General features: G+C 40.2%; 1 protein-coding gene across 1 annotated transcript in view; it reads right to left on the reverse strand.

The window, feature by feature from the left end:
* The window catches only part of LOC144598635 (cilia- and flagella-associated protein 47-like), a 426,611-nt gene that overhangs the window by 200,991 nt on the left and 209,849 nt on the right, over positions 1 to 15,771 (reverse strand). Inside the window, exon 47 of the mRNA XM_078408845.1 lies at positions 10,654 to 10,853. Coding sequence (XP_078264971.1) covers positions 10,654 to 10,853 — 200 coding nt within the window. The remainder of the gene's footprint in view (positions 1 to 10,653; positions 10,854 to 15,771) is intronic.

The raw sequence follows: 15,771 nt of genomic DNA on the forward strand, positions 1-15,771 counted from the left end.
AAACTTGAATAAGAAACAATGGAAGAAAACTACAGTCTAATGAAGATTTGAATCAGTAACAGCTCTTCAAGTATTTTATGATGTGTCATTCCAGAAAGCATTTCGAAGGAGTCTGTCATCAATTGCAATGAACTTTAGTTGAACATTTTGCTCAGGAGTTTGCCAAGGTTTGACCTCCCACAAGGTCAAGTGGAACCAGACAGCTTATGGCCATCAGTTGAAAAGGTAATTTTCAAACTAGAATTGATGGAAATTGGAATTAATTGGAACTATAGACTTGCAGAACTCTGAACTCTTGATACCCTTAAACCGCATCCTGACTTTCTTTGAAATACGAAGAGTTCCGACTTCCCACAGTATATTCTGGAAAAACACAAAAGACTGGAGTATCACAGCAGGTCAGGCAGCATCCCTGGAGAAACATGGATAGGTGATTTTCAGTTGGGACCCTTCCTCCCAACCAGAAACGTCACCTATCCATGTTCTCCAGGTTTGCTGGCTGACCCGCTGCGTTACTTCAGCCTTTTGCATCTTTCCTTTGGTAAACCAGCATCTGCAGTTCCTTGTCTCCACAATGTAGTCATCCTTCTAAATGCTGCCTTTGCACAGCTTCTCAAGGAAGAATAATGTGTCAGCTTGGTTTTTGGATCACAAGGCCCGCTTCATCTCATGGATTACTACCTTTTTTTAAGTTCTGCAAACAACAATGCAATGCATCCTAAAATGATGCTTCTATCAAAATGATCATCAAAGCCACATTTGAATCCAATAAGAAGAAACGAACTGCCATGATTTATCTAGAGGGATTCTACAATATGACATATTGGTGTTGCCTTCTGTGCCCTGCACAGATTTTCCATCCAAAAAAGTAATAGAGATGCCTCTGACTTTGAAAAATATGAGGCTCTCCAGGGGTTTGCAGAGAATTGCAGGAGTGAGTGTTAGAAACTGCTGACTTTTTGGAAAGAACAGTCTGTGACCTGAAGTAACTTCAACCCAGAGACAAAGAACAGTTTGTGAACTCAGGTAACTCAGGTCCAGCCACTAGCCTGAACCAATTATAACTGACACTAACGAAGGCAGATCTGTGAATAACAACCCCTTATTAGGAGAAATGCCAACTGGCCTCCCGGGATCAGGATCAATAAGGAAGTGACACAACCCGGGTGACTGGTTTTAAACAAATGAAAAGAAGGACAGTGAAAGATAATTAAATTATTGTATGATAAATTAAGCTTGTACAGTAGTGAAGTGTGTTGATTTTTAGTTTGTCTTGGTGGATTTGTCTCTTCTTGTCTAAAGTCTAACAACTGAAAGCTGTGAATAAAGAAGCCGTGAAACCTACCACCAGACTCCGAACATCCATGGAAAAAATGTTCCAGCACTAACATATTGGCCATTAAACAAAAGCTCTCTACTAATACCAGAATTGAAAAGCTTTAGGCCAATCACCAATTATTTCAAGGACTCTTACAAAAGTTTTCAGACCACAACTGATCAAGTATATATCCTCTTCACTTTAACACTTTTCACCTTCATTATCTTTGCCTTCTCCGCCTCAAATAAAGGATTAATCCTTCAGTTGAGTGCCAATGCTTGAAAACTATATTATCTCAGACCTTTGACCCAACACAACTAATCATGCTAATTGATTGAAATAAAAAACATAAGTGCACCATTATCTTTATTACCCCCAATATCCAAAGAAAATCATTGCACTACAAAGCACATTCAGTTTCAATACCTGGAAAGTACCTGTACAGATGAGTCTTTCTTCTTGGTGCGCTTCCTATGGATGTATTTATCATTTGTTCTATTCTCAGTGGAATTTTGAGAATAAGCTTTATATATGGAGATTTGATTTTCTACAGTGTAAAACTGATCAGTATATGATGGCTCTCCTCACACAACAATTAGCTCTAGAGATGAAGTCAATGTTGGTTATGCATCCTACATGGTACTGATGGCAGAATACCTAGAATATTTTGACGTCTTGAGAAACAGGAACTGCAACATGGTATGTTGCATGCATCACCAAATCCCTGGACAGGATCTGTCTCCACAGATCCATGCTCTCTATCACATCCTGAAAGCTTTAATGAGGAGCAGCCTAATTCTTGATAACATGGTCTGTTATATTGCCCATGGTGGTTGCCTTTACAGCCACCAGAGTTCCAGTCTGTGGTTTTGAGAAGAAGGGATCATTGTCTTCTGACCAATTCGTTGAAGTCTCTGTTGGACAGCTGTAGGCACAGTTAAGATCTCCTCAGAATCTGCCTGCAAAAAAACGTTGATGTTCCACATTTCTTTTTGGTGTGTGGTCTGTTCTAATTCTCACACTAGTTCTTTCTTACTCTGTATGTTGTGTTTGCCTTGTCATCATACTCATCGCCTTCAACATCTTATAGTCAATGAACAGTAAACTCCACCCTACTATCCATTACAATAGTCTTGCATTGTGCAAGAAGCCAGCTGTAAACACCATGTTCAAACTTTCAGAATTTGTTTAAAAATAATAAATTAAAGAGTGCTTTTGACTTCAGAACATTGTCTTTGGAATAGAAAATATTTTTAGTCTTTATCATTAAGATGATTTGCAACTAATGTCAAATCTAGTGGGCAACTTCAATCAGTGCATAAAGGGCACCAGTTGGCACCTTACGTTCAGAGTCACAGCTGTCATGTGGAGAAAATGATGAGCCTGGTGTCTCTTGGATGCCATGAATGTTGCAAAGTAATGCTGAAACATCTATTGCATATTAATCCTATTTTGCATGAGACCCACATTATGCAAATAAAGTGGCATACAAGATTTTAACAAAATCAACTCTATTAAGAATTGCTGATTTGCAACTCCGCCTGTCAACATCAATTTGCCACAACCTTCCCTATAGAATTTCATCATTTTTTAAAAAAATTTGGAGATACCGCATGGAAGCATGCCCCTCGGCCCACCAAATCCATGCCGACCATCGATCACCCGTTCAGACTAGTTCGATGTTATCCCACTTTCTCATCCGCTCCACAAAGTGCAAACTCCACAAAGACAGCATCCGAGGTCAGGATTGAAGCTGGGTCTCTGGCGCTGAGAGGCAATAGCTCTAACCTGTTGCACCACTGTTCCACCTGTTGATAGTCTCAATCTGTTTCCCATACATATTTATTGATTCTCATCTATCACATGATAATTAGAGAAATAAATCTGGACATCCATATCATCTGAGATTTTGTACATTACCATGTCAAGTCAAGTGAAGTCGAGTTTATTCTCATACGAACAAATATGAAGTACAAGTACAATGAAACTCTTGCTTGCAGCAGCACCATAGACACATAGATAACATAAAACAACCTAATTTATACATAAATTCTACGAGACAGTGAAAAGAAAAGGACTGTGCAAGAAAAACATTAGTGTACAATTTAATTTGAAAGCATGTCCTTGGTAGTGCAAGAAGTTGCATTGTAGGAATAGCATTGTACAGGTCAGTTCAAGAACTTGATTGCTGTAGGAAAGTACCTATATTCCAATGTTAAAAGATTCTTTAAATGCATGTTTTATCTGGAAGGTTTAGTTCATAGGTATAAATTACCATTGGCCAGTTGAATGCCTCCCTCTCAGTTAATACACAATATAAAACATGAATAACCCAATTAATCAATTTTGTTTACAAATCTTCCAATGTGAAGAATGATATTTTAATTATTCTGCCTGGTGCCATGTTATTCAATGCATCAATCAATATCAATGGGCAATTCAGATGTGGCTTAAAGCACTTTGATTAAAAAGTAAGACACAAGTAATAAATTATGTGGTTGGACATTTGATTCCAATACTCATATTTATAGAGTGTATTTCTTTTCTTTGGGTAAAATAATAAGGTGAAGTATGGGTGTATTTTAAATTACTATATATGTTTACTTCCTTGGTTACAGCTGATTAGAAACTAATTTAAATCATGTAAAAAAGATAGACACAAAATGCTGGAGTAACTCAGCGGGTCAGGCGGCATCTCTAGATGAAATGAATAGGTGATGCTTCGGGATCGGGACATTGTGGGGAGGGGGGGGTGAATTCAATAGCCTCCTCCCTTCCCCCCACAATCAGTCAGAAGTTGGGTCCCGACCCGAAATGTCCCCTATCCATTTAATCCGGAGATGCTGCCTGACCGACCGAGTCTTGTGTCTATCTTTGGCATAAACCAGCACCTACAGTACCTTTTTATTACATTATAAATTATGCACATGTTGGGTGAAAACTCTGGACATCAGCATTACAGGAACATTATAAAGAGGTAAGGTGCTATCACTGTGGCCAATCAGAATAATTATCCAAGGTCTGATCACTGAAGTTTTCAAGTATTGGGTGCAAAACATGGGCACCACAAGTCAGGAAGAATACTTTGAAAAGAGTGCAGTACAGATTTGCTGGTGGGAATCAAGTTCCAAGGATTAAATTATGAAGAGAGATTGCTTATAAAAGAATTTAGATGATGAAGATGATTTCAGATTTTCGTAAGATTAAGGGAGACTGTCAGGGAAACGTTTTCGGCTGGAAGGGATTTTGGAACTAGGCATTGCGGTTTTAATATTAAGGTTAAATTCAAAAATACTTGTGCATGCACTCACTGGTGAAATTGGATTTTTTTCACAAATGAATTTGATAAAGAATCTATTATTGGTATAGAATATCTGCAGGAGATATTAAATGCATTTTTTTCCCCACATGATTTCAATGCTGTAAGGACTCTGCAACCAGGACCATATTTTCAGAATTAGGGGCCACCCATTTAAGACAATAATGAAGTTGAATTTCTTCACCCGGAGGACTGTAAATCTTTAGAATTCTCTTCCTCAGAAGCCCATGGAGGATGAATCATTCAGTATATATTTAAAGTCTAAATAGATTTTTTTTGTACAGTGGTGAATCAAAGATTATTGCGAATAAACAAGAATATAGAATTGAAGTCAAGATCAGATTAGCTGTGAATTTATTGAAGGTAAATCCTGACATTGGGTCTCCAACCTGAAAGATTGATTTTCTTTCTCTTCCCACAGATGCAGTCTGACCTGCTGAAACTTTCAAGCGTTTTGGTTTTTTTCTTAGCACCTATGCTTTTTTTTTTTTTAACTGAATGGTAGAACAGACTTCAAGACCCATATCCCCTAGTTCTTATGACTTTGTACTTTTATGTTATCCATGATATTAGGCATATACAGTGCATTCAGAAAGTATTCAGACCCCTTCACTTTTTCCACATTTTTCTATGTTACAGCCTTATTTTAAAATGGATTAAATTCTTTTTTTTTTATCATCAATCCACACACAATACCCCATGATAAAAAAGTGAAAACAGGTGCTTAGAATTTTTTTCCAAGTAATTAAAAAGAAATAACTGAAATATCACATTCCCATAATTATTCAGACCCTTTACTCAGTACTTTGTTGAGGCACCTATGGCAGCGATTACAGCCTTATGTTTTCTTGGCTCTTCCCATTCTTCACTGCTGATCCACTCAAGCTCTGTCAGGTTGGATGGGGAGCGTCGATGCACAGCTATTATCAGGTCCCTCCAGAGATGATCGATCGGGTTCAAGTCCAGGCTCTGGCTGGGCCACTCAAGGACATTCACAGACTTGTCACAAAGCCACTCCAGCGTTGTCTTGGCTGAGTGCTTAGTGCCATTGTCCTGTTGGAAGGTGAACCTCTGCCGCATTCTGAGGTCCAGAACGCTCTGGAGCAGGTTTTCATCAAGGATCTCTCTGTACTTTGCTCCGTTCATCTTTCCCTCGATCCTGCCTAGTCTCCCAGTTCCTGCCGCTGAAAAACATCCACACAGCATGATGCTGCCACCACCATGCTTCACCGTAGGTATGGTATTGGCCAGGTGATGAGCAGTGCCACTTGGCATTCAGGCCAAAGAGTTCAATCTTGGTTTCATCAGACCAGAGAATTTTGTTTCTCATGGTCTGAGAGTCCTTTAGGTGCCTTTTGGCAAACTCCAAGCGGGCTGTCATGTGCCTTTTACTGAGGAGTGGCTTCCGTCTGGCCACTCAAGCATAAAGGCCTGATTGGTGGAGTGCTGCAGATTTAGTTGCCCTTCTGGAAGATTTTCCCATCTCCACATTTCCCAGCTCCAGGGTATGGAGCTCTGACAGAGTGACCATCGGGTTCTTGGTCACCTCCCTGACCAAGGCCCTTCTCCCCCGATTGCTCAGTTTGGCTGGCCAGCTCTATGAAGAGTCCTGGTGGTTCCAAAGTTCTTCCATTTAAGAATGACGGAGGCCACTGTGCTCTTCGGGACCTGCAATGCTGCAGAAATTGTTTTATACCCTTCCCCAGATCTGTGTCTCGACACAATCCTGTCTCGGAGGTCTTTGGACAATTCCTTCGGCTTCATAGCTTGGTTTTTGCTCTGACGTGCACTGTCAACTGTGGGACCTTATATAGACAGGTGTGTGCCTTTCCAAATCATATCCAATCAATTTTTTTTACATCTGGTGGACTCCAATCAAGTTGTAGAAACATCTCAAATAATCAATGGAAACAGGATGAACCTAAGCTCAATTTTGAGTGTCATAGCAAAGGATCTGAATACTTATGTAAATGTGATATTTCTTTTTTTTTTATTACTTTGCAAAAAAATTCTAAACACCTGTTTTCACTTTTTTATTATGGGGTATTGTGTGTAGATTGATGATAAAAAATAAGAATTTATTCAATTTTAAAGTAAGGCTGTAACGTAGTAAAATGTGGAAAAAGTGAAGGGGTCTGAATACTTTCTGAATGCACTGTAACTAATTTTAGTATCGAATAGGAACCCAGATGATGAGAGATATTGAGCCTCTGGTCATGAAACAGGAAGAGGCATAAGTCAAATATAGGCAGCTGGGATCAAGTACTTTAGACTTTAGAGATACAGCATGGAAACAGCCCTTTGGCCCACGGAGTTTGCGCCGACCACGATCACCCCGTACACCAGCACTATCCTACACACAAGGGACAATTTATAATTTTACCAAAGCCAATTAACCTACAAACCTGTACACCTTTGGAGTGTGGGAGGAAACCACAGCACACCCATAGAAAACTCACGGGGTGACGGAGAATGTACAAACTCTGTACTGACCAGCACCCGTAGTCAGAATTTAACCTGGGGCTCTGGTGCTGTAAAACATCAACTCTACCACTGCGCCACACGTAGTGAATCCCAGCAGTATAGGGGGTTAACTGTAGACTTACGACAGCAATCAGAGAGCAAGAAAGAGGACATGAGACAGTTTTGCTGATAAGGTAAAGGAGAATGCAAAATAAATCTACATCTATATATTAAGGGGAAAAAGGTAATGAGCGAGAGAATACGGCTCATAGCATCAACAAAATTGTTAATGTGTAGAACCACAAGACATGTGCAGGGTGTTAATTGAATATTCCTCATTTGTGTTTAAGAAACGATGCATAGGAACTCAGGGAAGTTAATTATAATGTCCTGAATAGAATCTATGTTACTCAACAGAAGGTGCTGAAGGTCAAAAAATTAATTAAGAAAGAGAAATCCCCAGGAACTAATGATGTGTATCGTAGGATGTAGTGGGGAGCGAGGGAAGAAATTTCAGAGCCATGGGCTGAGATATTTGTACCATTGATAGCATGATGGCTGAGGTGCCAGTGGACTGGAGTGTTGCTAATGCTATGACAGTATCAGAATGGTGGCAAGAAAAAGCCTGGGAATGAAAGACCGCCGAGTGTTATGTACACCACTGGTACAGGCCTCCATCGGAAAAATAACCAGAGAGGTGGGTAAATTATTGGAGGGGATTCTGAGGGACAGAATCTACATGCATTTGGAAAGGCAAGGACAGATTAGGGATACTCAGAATGGCTTTGTGTATGGAAACCATTTCTCACCAATTTGACTGAGGTTTTGAAGAGGTAACCAAGAACATTGGTGAGGGCAACGCAATAAATATTGTCTACGTGGATGTTAGCAAGGCGTTTGACTTAAGGTACCACATTTTAGGATAGTCTGTAAGATCAGCTCACATGGGATCCAGGGTAAGCTAGTGAATTGGATACAAAATTGGCTTGATGATAGGAAACAGAGGATGGTGGTCGAGGGTTATTTTTCCGATGGAGGCCTGAACCAATGATATACCAGAGGGCTCATTGGTGGGTCCCCTATTGTTTATTATCAATATTAACTATTTGAATGTGAATGTAGATGACATGGTTAGTAAGTTTGAGTATGATGACACTAAAATTGGTGGTAAAGTGGATAGTGTAGAAGGTTATCTTAGTTTACCACAGGATCTTGATCACATGGGCCAATGGAAGACAACTGGCAGATGGTGTTTAATTCAGATAAATGTCAGTTTAGTTTAGTTTGGTTTAGAGATAGAGCGTGGAAACAACTCCTTCGGCCCACAGTGTGCATGCCAACCAACGATCACCGTACACTAGCTTAATCCTACACACTAGGGTCAATTTACAGAAGCCAATTAACCTAGTAACCTACAGGTCTTTGGAATATGGAAGAAAGCTTGGGCACCCGGAGAAAACCTATGTGGTTACAGGGAGAACGTACAAACTGCGTAGGATCGAACCCGGATCTCTGCTGCTGTAAAGCAGCAATTCCATCAATGCACCAATGTGCTGCCCAGTGAGTTGTTGTGTTTTGTAGGACAAAGCAGAGCAGGACTTACACAGTAAACATACAGTGAATGGTAAGCCCCATAAAGTGTGATAGAACGGAGATACCAAGGGGTGCATGTACATAGTTCCATGAAGATGGCATCACGGGTGAACAGGTGAGGCGGTTCGCAGGCTTGCCTTGCCTTCATCAAGTTATTGAGTATAGAGTTAGTACATAATGTTACAGCTGTTTAAGGCACTGTTCAAGCCACATTTGTAGTACTGCATATACGTCTGGTTGCCCTGCTCTGGGAAGAATGTCATAAAACTAGAAAGAGCACAAAAAACATTAAAGGATGATATGGCATATGGAGGTTGAGTTAGAAGTAGAAGCTGGATCTTTTTCCATGGAGTGCAAGCCACTGAGAGGTGACCTTCTAGAGTTTTGTAAAATCATGAGCATATATTAGTAGAGTAGCCACAGTCTTTACCCCAGGGTAGAGGAGTCAGATAGTAAAGATAGTATCTAAAGATAGTATCATTTAAAATGATAGATTTTAAAGTGTCCTGAAGGGCAACTTTTTCACACAGAGAGTGGTACATACAAACGTAGAACGAGCTGCCACACAAAATGGTAAAGGTGGGTACAATAATGACATTTAAAAGACACTTGGACAGGTAAGATATAGGCCAGGCACGAGTGAGTAGGACTAACTCAGCAAAACAATTGGATCTGTGTGGATAAATTCAGCTGAAACGCCTGTTCCCATGCTGTACAGCTCCATGACTATGAATATTGATAGACTTGATAATCAACGTATTAAACAAGGTGGAGATAATATATTCAGTCACAAGGACCCGAAATGTCACCCATTCCTTCTCTCCAGAGATGCTGCCTGACCCGCTGAGTTACTCTAGCATTTTGTGTGAACCTTCAAAGACAAGCATGTTTATATGAGATGTGTGGGACAATTCTTTATACAGAGTGGTGGGTGCCTGGAACACGATGCCAGCGGTGGTGGTGGAGGCAGATATGACAATGGCATTCAAAAGGCTTTTCGATAGGCATGTAGATTTGCAGGTAATGGAAGGATATTGATTACATGCAAGCAGAGGAGATTAGTTTAACTTGGTGTCATGTTCAGCACGGACATTGTGGGCCGAAGGGCCTGTTCCTGAGCTATTCTGCTCTATGTCCTAATGTACTTGAGAAACATAATGGTGTATCCCTGTTATTATGTCCCTATGCCCCAGCATTACAAGAGTATCACGGATGAGAATATCATTTAAAAAAAAGGAAATGCTGGAAACTGGATGTCAGGCAATGAAGGTAGACACAGAATGCTGGAGTAACTCAGCGGGACAGGCAGCATCTCTGGAGAGAAGGAATGGGGTGACATTTCGGGTCGAGACCCTTCTTCAGGCAATGAATGTGGCTAGAGAAATAGAGTTAACATTTCAAGCCACTGATTTGATAGCAGAACATCTACAGACTTGGCTATAATAATCTGAGGATTTTCAACCTCAGTCAAATTACATTTGTTCTTAACCTTTGAGTAATTTCCTAGACTTCATCCCAATTTTAATAACAATTGGTGGATCTGCTCAAGATAAATTAAAATATTCATTAAGTACTTTCATTTCCATGATCAGGGCAAAAACTGAATTCTAATAAAGTTGATCAGAATCATTTAGAAAAGAGTAAAATATTATTGGTTATAACATGCCGGATCAGAAAATTCACACTCAAAAATTAACATTTTCAATAAATTTAAGAAAGCAAATTGGTGACTAGAATATAATGTGACATCTGCATGAAATATTAAATACAATGTTTTTCTTGAGATGGTTTGTACTTTTCCATCTTCTTTTCCATAACACTTTTAATATGTGTTTTACACCAATTTAAAAATAATGATTCGAAATTATCATTTCATTTCATTGAAATTGAGAATAAATATATTACTTCATGCAGTGATTAATGAACTTTCTCAAAATGAGTTTACATTTTCAGCACTTACCAAATGAATATTTTTAATGACGGATTGGTGGGTAGACGCAGCAATTTCCAACTCGGTCTCAAAGTACTCTTCATGATTTACCACACACAGAATGTTATACAAACGGACATCATATTTGGACTGTAACACGATCTTACAAGGATAGTGGCCTGGCCCTTCTGATATAAATTTCATTGGCAGGCTGGCTGTAGCTTCCTCATCTAGATTTAATGGAAAAAAAGAAAATCTCATTTTCCAAATTCCAAAGCTACTTGACATAAGCATGCATTCTGGAGCTAAGTACAACTCTCATTCATGATAATTTAGCACAAATTTTATCCTGTCCTATTCTTTGCATTTCAAAACGTTGTTCCTGCTTACATTAGCTTACATTAGCAGGTGATTACCCAAGTAAAAAATACAGATATGAAACTAATATCAAAAGGAATTCTCCGTCCATAAACTGAACTCCATCAAACGGGTTTCAAATTTGATCCAAATGTTATTTATTTTTATTGTTCCTTAAGAATTTTACAAAAGAAACCATTACAAAGATTATAGAGTGTAGGAAGGAGTGGCAGTTGCTGGATTATAACAATGATAGACATAAAAATCTGGAGTAACTCAGCAGGTCAGGCAGCATGTCTGGAGAAAAAGAATAGGTGACGTTTCGGGTTGAGACCCTTCTTCAGACTGAGAGTCAGGTGAGAGGGAAACAAGAGATATGAAAAGGTACATAGAACAAATGAATGAAAGATATGCAAAAGGGCAAATCAAAGCCAGCAACTTTAGTTAGATAGAGTAGAGCTCTAGAGGCTAGTGGAATCAAGGGATATGGGGAGAAGGCAGGCACGGGTTATTGATTGTGGACGATCAGCCATGATCATAATGAATGACTGTGCTGGCTCGAAGAGCCGAATGGCCTCCTCCTGCACCTATTCTCTATGTTTCTATGTTTCTAACGATGATCAAGGAAAGGTGGAGTCCACAATTGTCCATTGTTAGCTGTGGAGAAGCTGATAACAAAAGTTACAAACAGTGAAACTCAGCAGGATGACAGTAAAACTAGTACACCGACTAGGGTGGGGGAGGGATGGAAAAGAGGGGATGCAAGGATGACTTGAAGTTAGAGAAATCAATGTTCATACCACTGGGTTGTAAGCTGCCCGAGCAAATTATGAAGTGCTCTTCCTCCAATTTGCGTTGCAGATTGCAAAACACAAGAGTCATGGAGTCATACACTATAGAAAGAGGTCCGTTGGCCCACTGTATTTTTGCTGACCATCAGGTGCCTATCCATTGCATTCTGGCCAGATGTTATTTTCTTTCACCATCCCATTGCCAGTCTGACCTGTTTTCTACGGTGTTCTAATGAAACTCATTGAGAAATATCAGATTTTGAAATTGTCCCATTTCAGATGAAATATCACTGACTTGACACATGAACATTAAAAAGAGTGTTTTCTATTTCAATCGCAAAGTAGTTTGGGCCACAGATTTGCATGCAAAACAATATTTTTCAGGGCAATACATATGAAAATTATTAGTATTATTGGTGATGAAAGCAATTGCAACAATTTCTAGATTTAATTGCACAATACCTTTCCAGTCATGACCCATGTAAAATTATGTAATTCCCCGTGCAACACTCGTGTATAGTATTAACTGGAAAGTTAAGTTGCATTGCTCTGAGATGTGCCTGTGGTCAGACATATTTCAAAGCAACCCTGTTTTAATGGCTGCGATCTCTGAACAAGGTACATGGAACATCACTCAAATAACTTCCTTTCCTCTGGGATTCTTCCTCCAGAGTACTTCTCCCACCCACTTTCTGAACTGTCTACCCCTAGTCCTCTTTTATTCCAAATTCCAACTGCTTCGATTTGCCCCACCAACTTTATTTGACAATGTTATCCCTAAATCTCAAATCCTGGTTTCAACTTTTTTAATTATCCACAGGAGTTGAATAAGGCTTTATTGGAGCAGAAAATTGAAAACAACTGCAAAAGAATGGGACACCAGCAGTGCAAACCTCCACCAATCAGGTTCTATTGGCTTCACTGTTTTCTGTTGTTTTCTAAATTCTTCTGTAGACATGCAGTTTATAATTATTTTTATAAATAAATTATATTGGTAATTGAATAACTCACTGTTAACATTTCATAACAGAAATCATTGTACAATTATGTAACTGCATTGCTATTAATAAGTGTCTTTCAAAGAAACTTTCATATGTACGAAAGCCAATTGTGGCTGTATTGGTCAAAGCACACACCTCATGATTGCTTCCATGGAATACCCACGCTGGAGGAGGTCTCTCCTCTAGGATCCCTGGACGGAGGTGCAGGAAGAGATGTAAGGGCTGGTGTTACATCTCCTGCAGTTACAGGGGAAAGCACCTGGGTGGGGACAGATTTAGTGGGAAGGGTTGAGCGAACCAAGGAGTTGCAGAGGGAGTGGTTTTTACAGAAAGCAGAAAGGGGTGAGGGCAGGAAGATGTGAGGAGTGGTGGGATCATGTTGGAGGTGGAGGAAATGACAAACAACGCTGGTTTGGACACGGAGACTAGTGGGGTGCAAGGAAAGAACCAGGGCAACACTATCCTTGTTCATCTTGGGGGAGAGGGAGCAAGGACAGAACTACAGGTCACAGATGTGACATGGGTGAGGAATCCATTCACAGCCCTAGAGGGAAACCACGTTTACTAAAGAAAGAGGACATCCTGGATGTTGGCATGCACCTTCTCTAACCTCATCTACTACATTCGGTGCTCTGGATGCCTTCTTTACACCGGCAAGACCAAACGCAGACTAGGTGCCCGTTTCGCCGAACATTCGCACTTGGTCTGCAAAGGCCTGCTGGATTTCCCAGCTGTTAACTATTTTAACTCCCCCTCTCATTCCCATACTGATCTTTCTGTCCTGGTCCTCCTCCATTGCCAGAGCTTACAACTTCAAGGTATAAACATTGAACCCACCAATTTTAGGTAACACACCATCATGTTCTTTTTTTTCTTCCCCCCGCTCTTACCTGTTCTCCCACCAACCCATCCCCTTTTTCACCATGCCCAACATCCCAGCCCCGCCCGCTCCAATATTACCCTCCAGCTTTACATTTCACTGCTCTTTCAAACCTCTTCTCTCCTTATCACCTGGTCTGCTTGTCACCCTTTTGTCACCTTTCCATCTCTAGCCTATGTCCATTCATCTGCCACTTACAAAAGCCCTCCTCACTGTATTCAACTATCACTTGCCAGGCTTTATCCGCCCCCACCTCTTTTCCAGCTTTATCTCCCCCACTACAATCAGTCTGAAGAAGGGTCGCAACCCAAAACATCGCCTATCCATGTCCTCCAGAGATGCGGTTGTCCTACTGAGTTACTCAAGCACTTTGGTGGGTTTTGAGCAAATGGGGATAAATGTGTTAAAACTCTTAATAATTCCACCTATCCATTTTCAGGTGACATGAACAATGCTGAGGGAAAGACAGCCAACCTGCTCCCCAGAATAAAAACAAACTATCCTGGAAATATTCTGCTGGTCAAGCAGCATCTGTGGAAAGAGAACCAGTTAATATATCAGGTCCAGAATCATTTGTCGGCAGATGTTTATCAGATGAAGGGGCCTAAACCTGAAACACTATTTTTCTGTGAACACACATTGCCCAACTTACTAAACATTTCCAGCATTGCCTATTTTTATTCAATTTTCCAGCATATGCAGCGTTTTCTTTACAAAAGTATTTTATTACTTTCAGGAAAGAGTCTGGCAATTTAATTATGCAATTAAGTTGATACAGGCTCATTTAACCAGCTTAAGAAGAAGGGTCTCGACCCGAAACGTCACCCATTCTTTCTCTCCAGAGATGCTGCCTGTCCCACTGAGTTACTCCGACATTTTGTGTCTATCTTTGGTGTAAACCAGCATCTGCAATTCCTTCTTACACAATGAGTGCTGCCTTCCAGGTTAGGACACAGCTCTCCCACCCAACTGCATTCCACCACCCAACCACCAAAAAGGACAATCTCTCAAACTGCCCGTCACACCACACCACCACCTCCACATCCCCAATGAAAAGGTCTCTTGCATTTGATGACTGATCTCCAGTCAGATCATGAATCAGACGGCTCCATGTGAACAGAGCAAATACCTTTGGCCAACAAAATCAGATTCTAACCCTCCCCACCCCCACCTCCCCCCACCACCACCTCTACCAACCTCCCAGACCATTCACCCTGGAATCAGATCCCTATCTAACCCAGAATTGCAGATTGGTCTAATGGGCCTTAACACCTGATCTGGAAGCCTCGCATCTCAGACAGCAGGCTGTTTTCCAGGCATAGTACCTATTAGCGAGACAAATCACAGGAATGAAAATGTTACATGTAAGATATCCAGACTTGTTTCCCATGTGAAACTCCATAAATACTGGCCATTAAATTTGCGCCTGTAAATATCCAGGTCAATGTTCTTATAAAATTTGGATTCTGAACTGATACTGAAAATTATCAAAACAAAGAAAATAATTTTTAAGGATGATTATCTCACTCTACTTACTGCACTGCACTTGACAACGATTTTCTACCAGCATGTCGCACAGGGTGCAATTGCAACAGGTGCAACTGCACCTCATTTGCAGCCTAATGGACTGCGAGGAGCTAATACACTGCTATTCCACAGCAGAAAAGCCAATGCATTTGCATTACATTGCATTTATATTGGTGGTTGCACAAATTCCATTTTAACTGAATGAATTGCCCTTTGCTTCTCCAAGGTCTGAGATGAATTTGTAAGATTATGTGCAAATAAATATAAAATGATCGAGTAGTGCTGTTCAGACTCATTATGAAGTGACAGCCATGAAGTCATTGTTCTGAAATGCATCATGTTACATTTGAAACAATGTGGAGTTTAAAATAAATACTGTGATATACTCCAAAGCTTCACTGCATAGGTGGCAGTAGTAGCTTTTCTACTAAACACAACATGTGCATAATTATTAATGTACATCAATTATTCATTCTTCATCATTCCTTTTTTTAATTTTAACTCCAGTACACACGTTGTGCTTCACAATAAAATGAGCCAAGTTGATTTAGACTACACTGAATGTTGTGCGGTTTGCACTTATCATTTGAAT

Source organism: Rhinoraja longicauda, chromosome 12, assembly GCF_053455715.1.
Source record: "Rhinoraja longicauda isolate Sanriku21f chromosome 12, sRhiLon1.1, whole genome shotgun sequence".
Taxonomy (NCBI): Eukaryota; Metazoa; Chordata; class Chondrichthyes; order Rajiformes; family Arhynchobatidae; genus Rhinoraja; species Rhinoraja longicauda.